At 53.2% G+C, this 11,126-nt stretch overlaps 1 protein-coding gene across 2 annotated transcripts in view; it reads left to right on the plus strand.

Moving 5' to 3' along the window:
* Window positions 1–10,044, plus strand: part of DUOX1 (dual oxidase 1) — a 30,617-nt gene extending 20,573 nt beyond the window's left edge. For both annotated transcript variants that reach the window (XM_011928535.1, XM_011928534.1), the window contains 7 exons: window positions 299–426; window positions 5,322–5,475; window positions 6,221–6,453; window positions 6,702–6,860; window positions 7,982–8,137; window positions 8,240–8,368; window positions 9,233–10,044. In XM_011928535.1, the coding sequence (XP_011783925.1) occupies window positions 299–426; window positions 5,322–5,475; window positions 6,221–6,453; window positions 6,702–6,860; window positions 7,982–8,137; window positions 8,240–8,368; window positions 9,233–9,355 (1,082 nt within the window). In that variant the 3' untranslated portion in view covers window positions 9,356–10,044. The remainder of the gene's footprint in view (window positions 1–298; window positions 427–5,321; window positions 5,476–6,220; window positions 6,454–6,701; window positions 6,861–7,981; window positions 8,138–8,239; window positions 8,369–9,232) is intronic.
* The last annotated feature ends 1,082 nt before the right edge of the window (window positions 10,045–11,126 follow it).

The following is an 11,126-nucleotide window of genomic DNA, read 5'->3' on the forward strand; positions in this document are numbered from 1 at the left end:
GGCAGAGGTTGCAGTGAGCCAACATTGCATCAGTGCACTCCAGCCTGGGTGACAGAGCGAGACTCCATCTCAAAAAAAAAAAAAAAATCATGGTGACAAAGGCTATGAAAAGTGAATAATGTCTGCTGAAATGAAAGGTACCTGTGATCAGTGGTGTGGGAGAGAGAACCAGAGGAGAATGCTGGGACATTCTTACCCCAACTTGGGCAGTGGAGTGGAAAGGGGACCTTGGAAGCCCCAGAACAGTCCCCTTTCAAGGTACTGATCCTCCGCCTTCCACCCCGTGTTCACGTTGCAGGCCTCACAGGGGTTGTGCTGCTCCTGGTCCTGGCCATCATGTATGTCTTCGCCTCCCACCACTTCCGCCGCCGCAGTTTCCGGGGCTTCTGGCTGACCCACCACCTCTACATCCTGCTCTATGTCCTGGTGAGGGCTTTCGGCTGTGAGCCAGGCCAGGAGGGTATGGGCAGGACATTTCCAGGGAAGCAAGGAGGGCCGGGACATTTGTTCTATTTCAAGTTATTTGAAGCATCTTCTTCACTTCTCAACATCCCTCTTTGAAGGTGGAGATGATAGTACGGGACTCTCCAGTAGGATGACCCCAATATGCAGCACTTGGAAGGTCGGCTCCCTGGGACAGGTTTTGCAGTAGCAGCCCTGCCAGACTGATCTCCATTCCTCGTAGACACCTCCACATCACTTCTGCCCAGCTAGTCTTCCCCACTTTGGGTGGCTGCTTTTGGCTCCTGGGTGGACTACCTGCACCCAAGAGAGCATCATCCTTTCTGAAGAAACTTATCTTAAATGGGTTCTGCCACTTTTGTTCTGATCCTGTTTTTTGGGGTATTAGTCACACCCACTAAGTGACACCTGTACAGTATATAAGCTTGTTCAAAATGACATCAGTTGGATTGTTGATCAAATGAAAAAAAATTTTTTTTTTCTTTTTTTTTTGAGACAGAGTCTCGCCCTGTCGCTCAGGCTGGAGTGCAATGGCATGGTCTCGGCTCACTGCAACCTCCGCCTTCTGGGTTCAAGCAATTCTCCTGCCTCAGCCTCCCGAGTAGCTGGGACTACAGGCACGCACCACCACGCCCAACTAATTTTTGTATCTTTAGTAGAGACGGGGTTTCACCATGTTGGCCAGGCTGGTCTTGACCTCCTGACCTCATGATCTGCCCACCTCAGCCTCCCAAAGTGCTGAGATTACAGGTGTGAGCCACTGTGCCAGGCCAATCAAATGGATTTTAAAGACTCTACGTATCCCCTTTCCTTCTCCTTAACCTTGGCTCCTGCCTCTCTCTCTCTCCATGTTGTCTCCCTTCTCATGTTCCCTTCACCCTCCCCTGGGTTTCTCATTGGCTGCTTAGCTGGTTAGTTCTCGGGCTGATTCTGTGTCCCTGTGTTGTGGCTCTGCTTGTCTGCCTTCCTCATGAACAGAGGCATTTCCCCAAAGGGTATTCTGAGGGCCTCACTTAGAAGCGAAACCAAGTCCCAAGTCTCCAGCTCTTCCCTGCAGCAGAACTGCACACAGGGCTCTCCTTTCTGCCGAGACAAAGGGACACTGCACCATGGCCTCGGTCAGGTTGGCTCCTGCTATCTGACGTGCCTTCTCTCAGGTGCAGTTCTGTCTTCACTGACAGATGGGAGGGTCTGTTTCATCTTGCCTGTGGCTCAGCATTTCACAGTTCTGAAGATGACTACTTAGCCTTGGCTTAGGACGTTTCCTAGAACTGATGATGTGTATTTCCTAAGAAACATCTCTTTCTTGGGAAGCTGTGACTAATTTACCCTCTCTCCTCTGATTCCTAATAACGAGTGGAAGCTACTGCTTCTGTTAGGGGTGGAAATGACGTTCTTGTTCCTGGTGATAAAGCAGCTACTTTGAACCAGATGAGAGATCCAGAAGAGTGGCCAGGAGGGCTCCCTAAGACCCAGAGCCCTTTCTGATTTGTCCTGGGGTGTAGGCATCACTAGGATTCCAAGCCACCCTTCCTACCAGCAGGAAAGTCAAGGGCTTGAAAGGTGTGGCCAGGCGTGGTGGCTCACATCTGTAATCCCAGCACTTTGGGACGCCGAGGTGGGTGGATCACCTGAGGCCAGGAACTCAAGACCAGCCTGGCCAACATGGCGAAACCTCATCTCTACTAAAAATACAAAAATTAGCTGAGTGTGGTGGCATATGCCTATAGTCCCAGCTACTCAGGAGGCTGAGGCATGAATCACTTGAACCTAGGAGGCGAAGGTTGCAGTGAGCCGAGATCTTGCCATTATACTCTAGCCTGGGCAACAGATGGAGACCCCGTTTAAAAAAAGAAAGAAAGAAAGAAAAGAGGAAAAAAGAAAGGTGGAGGCCTCTATGCTAGGCTGTCATCGCCAGCAGTTTGGGACAGTCTCATCTCGGGGAGATCAGGGCAAAAGCACCCTCTTTGTTCCCACTTGTCCCAGGTGTGACCACTTGACTTCAAGCGAAAGAGAAATTACAAGTAAAGGACCCCAGTATAGACTAGACCCTGGGGAAGGATGGCCAGGCTTCTGATCCAGGCAGAAGAGGGCAGGGCTAGCACATCAGAGGCTGAGCTGGCTGAGCCACCACCCCATCCCACCAGCCAACTAGGAATCTGCAGCAGCTTTGTGGTTTAAAAGGAAAGCCAGCACAAAATAGGGTGTAGAAACAGAGCAGCGTGACGTCACCCTACCATTGTACTCAGCCTGTTTGGATGCTCAGAAAGCCTTGAGGGTGGGTGTGGGCTCCATAATGAAACAGTGAACTTGGGGAAGGAAGAGCCAGTTCAAAGAAGAGCTCAGAGAGGTTTAAGTTAGTCTTGTAGGGAAAGGTTCAAGAATCCAGGAAGACTTAGCTGGGGGAAGGGAACTCCTGAGTTCAGTTTAAAAGCTATCTGTTGGCCGGGTGCGGTGGCTCATGCCTGTAATCCCAGCACTTTGGGAGGCCGAGGGGGGTGGATTGCCTGAGATCAGGAGTTGGAGACCAGTCTGGCCAAAACGGTGAAACCCCCTCTACAGAAAAATTAGCCTGGCGTGGTGGCATGCGCCTGTAATCCCAGCTACTTGGGAGGCTGTGGCAGGGGAGTTGCTTGAACCAGGGTGGTGGATGTTGCAGTGAGCCAAGATCACACTACAGAACTCCAGCCTGGGCAACAGTGAGACTCCATCTCAAAAAAAAAAAAAACAAAAAAAACCACTAAAAAACAACAAAAACCTATCTGTTGAGGGTCTAGTAGGTACTAGCTCTCTGTAGGGCCCAGCAACAGAAGGGGAGACTCTAATCCCTTCCTTAGCAACTTAGGATTCGCTGTGACAAAAAGTGGCATATGCATGAAATGATCAAAATGAACACTTGATAAAGGATTAATTGCTGAGCGGAGTGTTCCAAACAGTAAGTTATAGGAGTTCATTGAAGGGAGTTTCACTTGGGCTAAATTGGCTAGGGAAGACTTTGAGGAGAAGATTGGACTTGGGCCAAGAGTCTGGGAGCGATAAACTAAGCTTTGACAGGGCAGAGTGGAAAATGAAGAGCAATCCAGGTAAAAGGAAGGGCATGAACACAGGCAGAGGTGGAAATGGTGATAGGATATTCAGGAGACAGAGGGGACGGGCCTGGCCGTGGATGGCCATAGGGCATTAGATGGTGGCAGGACATGCTGCTGGTGAGCATGTGGCGGCGGCAGTTGAAACTGAGGGGCTGTGGCTCAGCTGAGAGGCCACGCCACATGGCAGAGCATAGAAAGAGATGAGCAGAGGATGACAAAACCAGGCTTGGGCAACACCCATGACTGGGGGTGGCAGAAGGAATGAAGCCAGTGGAGGAGATGGAAAGCAAGTGGCCCAAAGTGGGAGAACCAGTAGAGCATTGTCGCAGAAGCAGCGAGAAGGAGGTGGTCACTAGTGCCTCAGGCTTCCAAGAGTAGGAGCCAACATGGCCTGAAAGGATACCTTGAAGTTTAGCCATTTGTGGGGCTGCTGGGCCCTCAGTGGGAAGGTCCTAAGGAGAGGTGGAGGCAGAGGTCAGACTGAGCCAGACTCAGGAGCAAGCAAGTGGGAAGAATGTGCAAGTAGTGTCTGACCATGTTAGACAATCTTATTAGGGAAAGGACCAGAGCTGGATGATACTGTTCAGTTATTACATGGAAAAGGGAGACGACTTAGGTATTCTTATCCTGAAAAAGGAGAGGATAAACTGGGGAAGCGCCTTTCCCCAACAGTTGTTGAGTGCCTATCATATGCCAGGCAGAAACTGCTAGGAGCTTATAATGGCAACAGTCCCTACCCCTTCAGTCCAGTGGGGAAAACGACAGTAAACATGTAAATGAATGAGCAAGCAAAAGTACTGTTGGCCAGGTGTGGTGGCTCACGCCTGTAATCCCAGCACTTTGGGAGGCTGAGGTGGGCGGATCATTTGAGGTCAGGAGTTCAAGACCAGCCTGGCCAACATGGTGAATTATCTCTACTAAAAATACAAAAATTATCCAGGCATGGTGGCGGGTGCCTGTAATCCCACTTACTCGGGAGGCTGAGGCAGGAGAATCTCTTGAGCCTGGGAGGCAGAGGTTGCAGTGAGCCAAGATCATGCCATTGCACTCCAGCCTGGGTGACAGAACGAGACTCTGTCCCCCCGACTCCAAAAAAACTAAAGTACTGTGGATGACAGTGCATGCACTAAGAGAGTTAACAGGCAGATGTGGTAGAGAGGACTGAGGGGAGGCCTGAGGAGGTGATGTTTCTACTGAGACCTAAAAAATGAGATGGAGCAAGCCATGGGAAGAACCAGGAGAAGGGCATTCCAGGTAGGAGATGCAAAGGTCCTGAAGCAGAAAGGACTTGCCATGTTTGAGGAACAGGGAGGGGAGAATGGCTGGCAGGCAGAAGTCAGAGTACTTGCGAGGCCTTGTAGTGCAATGGGAAGGCCGCCAAAGCTTTTAAATCTGGGGATGAACAGCATAAAATGAACTTTTAAAAGTCACACTGGCTGCCTTGAAGAGACAGGAATGATAGTGAGTCAAGACCAGTGGAAAACCTACTTCCACTGGAAGGCTCCTTGCATGAGTCCAGGTGACAGGTGACATCACTTGGTCTAAGGTGGTGTCAGGGATCTAGAAAACACTCTTATTCCTCATAGAATGCTATGGAGGATGGAGTTGGGAATGGTGAGGTTTTGCAACCTAGAAGGAGCATGGTACATGGTGAGGTGGGGGCTGGACATACCAGCAGGGAAGGATGCAGGGTCTAAGGCCTGAGCAGGCCCCATACTCTGTCTGCTGTGGGTGTCACTAGGTCTCAGCAGAGCTCTTTCCTCCATCCAGCTCATCATCCATGGTAGCTTTGCTCTGATCCAGCTGCCCCGTTTCCACATCTTCTTCCTGGTCCCAGCAATCATCTATGGGGGTGACAAGCTGGTGAGCCTGAGCCGGAAGAAGGTGGAGATCAGCGTGGTGAAGGCGGAGCTGCTGCCCTCAGGTACTAGCCTGGTAGGAGATCAGTTTGGTGGCACTGAGGGAACTGACGAGGCAGAGTCTAGACCACACAGTCTCCTGTTCGGGCCCAGTGGAGCTGGCAGGGGCCTTGGGTGGCAGGGACAAAGGAGCTGGTAGGGGCTAGGCACAGTGGCTCATGCCTGTCATCCCAGCACTTTGGGAGGCCAAGGCAGGTGGATCACGAGGTCAAAAGATTGAGACCATCCTGGCCCACATAGTGAAACCCTGTCTCTACTACAAAAAAAAAAATACAAAAATTAACTGGGTGTGGTGGTGCACACCTGTAGTCCCAGCTACTTGGGAGGCTGAGGCAGGAGAATCAGTTGAACCCAGGAGGCAGAGGTTGCGGTGAGCTGAGATGGCACCACTGCACTCCAGCCTGGTGACAGCGCAAGATGCAAGACTCCGAAAAAAAAAAAGGGAGGGAAGGAAGGAAGGGAGGGAGGAAGGGAGGGAGGGAGGGAGGGAGGAAAGAAGGAAGAGCTGTTTGCCAGAGGACCTGAGCCTCTCTCATCACAGAGAGCAGAGAAGCTCAGGCCAGGCTGCCCCTTGTCCAGCTGACCCTCAGCCCCAGTGCTGCCTGGCCCCCCACAGGGTGAGCTTCTGATGGGGGAGGCCTCCCTTGTCATATTCCAGAAGCAGAGCTGAGGCTGGGGCGGGGAGCTCTCTGGAGGCCACATTGTTGCTAGGTTCAGGGCAGCAGCCTCTCACCCACCGTCCCTCCCCAGGAGTGACCCACCTGCGGTTCCAGCGGCCCCAGGGCTTTGAGTACAAGTCAGGGCAGTGGGTGCGGATCGCTTGCCTGGCTCTGGGGACCACCGAGTACCACCCCTTCACACTGACCTCTGCGCCCCATGAGGACACACTCAGCCTGCACATCCGGGCGGCGGGGCCCTGGACCACTCGCCTCAGGGAGATCTACTCAGCCCCGACGGGTGACAGATGTGCCAGATACCCAAAGGTACCAGACCCAGGCCAGATGTGCCACATGCTTCCATATCCCCTTCGAAGGCCTTGGTCCGCCAGCACTAGACTCCCCGCTCTGTTCCTCCCCTCTGTGCATCTAGAGACTGGTTGTTCCAGATAATACCACAAACCCTCTTCTTCCCCTCACTCCATATACGTATCTGCCTTTCCCTTTCTCTCATTTCTGGCTTCCAATCTCCAGTGGTGGCCAAGCTTAACTCAAACCCACGCCCCTCCCTACAGCTGTACCTTGATGGACCATTTGGAGAGGGCCACCAGGAGTGGCATAAGTTTGAGGTGTCAGTGCTAGTGGGAGGGGGCATTGGGGTCACCCCTTTTGCCTCCATCCTCAAAGACCTGGTCTTCAAGTCATCTGTCAGCTGCCAAGTGTTCTGTAAGAAGGTGAGCGCCCCTTCTTCCTTGCCATGGTGCCCGTCTGTGCCTTTCTCCTCTGCCTTTGTTCTTGGCTTCCCTGAACTGGGCAGGTGCAAGTTGGTTTGAAACCCGGGGTTGGTGGTGGGTGGGGTGGTGTCAAGATATCCCTAGACTCTGAAGGACAGAACTGGTTTGCGGATGCCTCCAGGACCCTGCCTGGTTTACAAAGACTCCTTCCCTCAGTTAGGGGTGCTCCACATAGGATTTGCTTCTGGGAGTTCCTCCAGGCAAGGTTGGAGGGGGTAAAAAAAACCCATTCCTTCTTACAGAGGATCCCAGCACTTGCAGCCTTATTGGGCTGGGAGAGGGAAGGGCATGTTGGGTGGGGCACAAGTGAAACTGGCTCAGCTCTCAAGAGGAAGAGGAGGAGTGGTGGCAAGGCAGGGCTGGTGGGCCAGGTTGGCCCCAGGAACAAACCCTCAGGTCCTCACGTGGGTCCTTTTACACCAGCCTGGACCTGGTGGCAGGTCCCTGCTCGTTTCTCTGGGCCTGGCAGGTGAGTCAGGGGCGCTGGAATGCGCAGGGCAGAAGCCCAGCCCATGTGCTGTCAGCATTCAGAGGGTGACAGCTCCCCTGCTTTCCTCTGCCCTCTGCTTCTTAACTACACAGCCCCACTTTCCCCCTCTCGGAAGCTGCAGAGGGCTCCTCGCAGGGCAGCTTCCACCCGTTGGTCTCTCTTTGAGCCCATTCCCATCTGCCCAGGCAGCTGCTGGGTCTCCCTGAAGCTGCTCTGTGAAATGCCCTTTAGCCACTAGGTGCCTGGCAGCCTGAGCAGGGACCACTGGAGGAAGCTGTAGGACAGGCTAAGCATGAGAGCTGCTTCCCACCCCACAGACCTTCACCTCCCTATCACCAAGGGACCTTTCCCATGGCCCTGGGGTCTCTCACTTCCACCTCTCTGGGCCCTCGGCCAACTCCATCTCTGGCCTTAGAGCCTGGCCCTGTGGCCCATACGCTCCCTCTCCCCCGGTTGTCTAGGGAAGGGCACAAGCTGGCTGAGGTCAGAAGAGTTCTGTTGGTATGGACACCCCTGGGATGTAGGGAGGCTGAGCTGAGCTGGGTCCTGAGCTGCAGCCATGTGTCCCCAGATCTACTTTATCTGGGTGACGCGGACCCAGCGTCAGTTTGAGTGGCTGGCTGATATCATCCGAGAGGTGGAGGAGAACGACCACCAGGACCTGGTGTCTGTGCACATCTACATCACCCAGCTGGCTGAGAAGTTCGACCTCAGGACCACCATGCTGGTATGTCAGGGCCCACCAGGAGGGTATGTGGGCCACTGTCTAAGCTAGGAGTTGATCCTAGCCGTGCGTGGCTGAACTTTGTTCCATCCTTCTCTACTATAGTACATTTGTGAAAGGCACTTCCAGAAGGTTCTGAACCGGAGTCTATTCACAGGCCTGCGTTCCATCACCCACTTTGGCCGCCCCCCTTTTGAGTCCTTCTTCAACTCCCTGCAGGAGGTCCACCCCCAGGTCAGTCCAAGCCATATCCAGGTTCTCTTCCTCTTTATCATTTGGGGTCTGAGCAAAGCTCCCAAACCGGCCCTATCAAGGAAGAAACTGACTGCTGATGAGAACCCACCCCCTGGGAGATTGGTGGGGTAACGGAATGGAAAGGATAGGTGGGGGTCACTCTTAGGTGCTAAGGAAGGAGGCAGGCAATAGGGACTTGCCATCTCTGAAGCCATGATGTATTGTCCAGAAGGAAGAGCTCAATCATTGAGCTAGTCCTCGCCATAAACTAAGGGCTACCCTCACCAATACTGAGTCAGTCCTCACCCTGGACACTGACGGAACCTTTACCGTGAGCACTGGGCTAGTCACTACTCACAAATACTGGGCTAGCCCTCCATGAGACGCTAAGCAGTTCTTCAGCTTTAACACTGATTAGCCCAACCCCTATTAGCAATGTTGATCTAGCACTTAGCAAAATTCCACTAGACTTATAAACACTGAGCCAGCCCTCACCATGCAAACCATCAGGAGCCCTGCTGGCTTGCTTTTTTTTTTTTTTTTTTTTTTTAAGAACGCGTATTGCTCTGTTGCCCAGGCTGGAATGCAGTGGTGCAGTACCAGTTCATTGTAACCTCCAACTCCTTGGTGCAAGCAATCCTCCCGCCTCAGCCTCCCAAGTAGCTGGGACTACAGGAGTGTGCCACTATGCCCGGCTAATTAAAAAAAAAAATCAGAGACAGGGATCTTGATATGTTGCCCAGGTTGGTCTTGAACTGGGGAGCTACCCCTTCCTCTGAACATTGAGTTATTCCTGCCTCTGAACACTGAGCTACCTCTGCCTCTGAGCAACGAGCTAGCCTTCACTTATTCCTCCTGCAACAGGTCCGGAAGATCGGGGTGTTTAGCTGTGGCCCCCCTGGCATGACCAAGAATGTGGAAAAGGCCTGTCAGCTCATCAACAGGCAGGACCGGACTCACTTCTCCCACCATTATGAGAACTTCTAGGCCCCTGCCCAGGGGTTCTGCCCACTGCCCAGTCGAGCAAAGGTTTGGGCCCACAGCTCACCTCTGTTCTTCCTATTTCTGGCTGCCTCAGCCTTCTCTCATTTCTCACCTCCCAACCTTGCTCCAGGTGGCCATGGTCAGTCACCAGGTGTGGGCTCAGGGACCTCCAGGCCCAGGATGTGCCTCAGCCTGGAGAAATGGTGGGGGAGGGGGGGCAGTGTCTAGGGTCTAGAGTGAGAAGTAGGGAAGCTACTGGTTTGGGGCAAAGTAAAACCTCTGTTTCCAGACTTCAGAAACAAAACAAATCCCAAAAGACAAACTGACCTGACAAGTACCGTGTGTATGCAGGTCTGTATGTGTGTTGGGGTGGCGAGTGTAAGGATGCATTGGGAGCATGGATGCTGGCATCTTAGAATCTTCCCTACTCCCAGACCTCCTCCTCTTCTGGGCTCCCCACTGTCAGAAGGGCTGGCAATTGCCTTGCAGGAGGTAGAGGCTGGACCCATGGCAAGCCATTTACAGAAACCCGCTCAGCGCCACAGTCTTAACACCACAACTGATTTCACCCAAGGTTTTAAGCACGTTCTTTCCTCAGACCCTGGCCCAATACCTATGTATGCAATGCTCCTCAGCCCTCTTCTCCCTGCTCCAGTAGTCTCCCTTACAAATAAATCACTTTTCTGTGTTCAGGGTTTCTTTATTCTGCCCTAGAACCAGATGGGGCATGGGGAGAGGAAGCTACTCACCCAGCCAGCTCACCAGGCTGACCCAGACATCTCTCAAGCTGGCCAGTGTCCTGAGTAAAGCAGCTGGCCAAAGGTAAAGCGCCCCAGCTAGAGATCCCTTCCCCAGCCCAGGGGTGCCCTTCCTGACAGAAGGTCTGTCAGCCACTAGTGTGAGGCCTGGTGAGCCTGCTCAGAAGGGGCAAAGAGGGTGTGGAAGCTTCTGGAGGAGGTGGGCTGGGGAAGAGAACACGGGAGGGGCAGACTCAGCTGGAGCCTATAGGGAGCCAGAGCCACCTGGCTTTTTCCAGGACTTCAGTCACTCCCGCCCTTCTCTGAGCAAAGGGAGAGTTGGGCACCTGTGCCTACATGGCTCTTCCAGGCAGTGAGACGACGGCAAGGAGACAAATGAACACACCACCCAACCTCTCTGGCCTGTTTTCTCATCTGCAAAATGGCTGGATGCTCTCCAAGTCGACTTAAAGACAGGACAACCCTCTAAGGGATTTTTTTTTTTTTTTTTTTTGAGACAGAGTTTTGCTGTTGTTGCCCAGGCTGGAGTGCAACGGCATGATCTCGGCTCACCGCAACTTCTGCCTCCCGGGTTCAAGCGATGTCTCCTGCCTCAGCCTCCCGAGTAGCTGGGATTACAGGCATGCACCACCAGGTCCGGATAATTTTGTATTTTTAGTAGAGACTGGGTTTCTCCATGTTGGTCAGGCTCGCCTCCAACTCCCGACCTAAGGTGATCCACCAACCTCGGACTCCCAAAGTGCTGGGAGTACAGGCGTGAGCCACCGCGCCCGGCAAGAGAGTGCCCAATTTAAACGCCTACATACCACATATCCTCAATTTCGAGAAAATAGCCACTGGCTTAGAAACTTTCAAGTACTGTGATTCACAGCACACTTTGGAGGTTGCGTGTTTAGGTTCCGGAAGAGGCCCTCGGACGGCCCTTTGGCGCAGCGGTCCCCGGAAGGTGCCTGCCCAGCACGTCGAGGGGTCCTGACCAGCCTGCCCGCGGGATGGGGCGGGCCTGAGAGCCGCTC

Source organism: Colobus angolensis, unplaced genomic scaffold (genome assembly GCF_000951035.1).
Source record: "Colobus angolensis palliatus isolate OR3802 unplaced genomic scaffold, Cang.pa_1.0 Scaffold78, whole genome shotgun sequence".
In the NCBI taxonomy this organism is placed as follows: Eukaryota; Metazoa; Chordata; class Mammalia; order Primates; family Cercopithecidae; genus Colobus; species Colobus angolensis.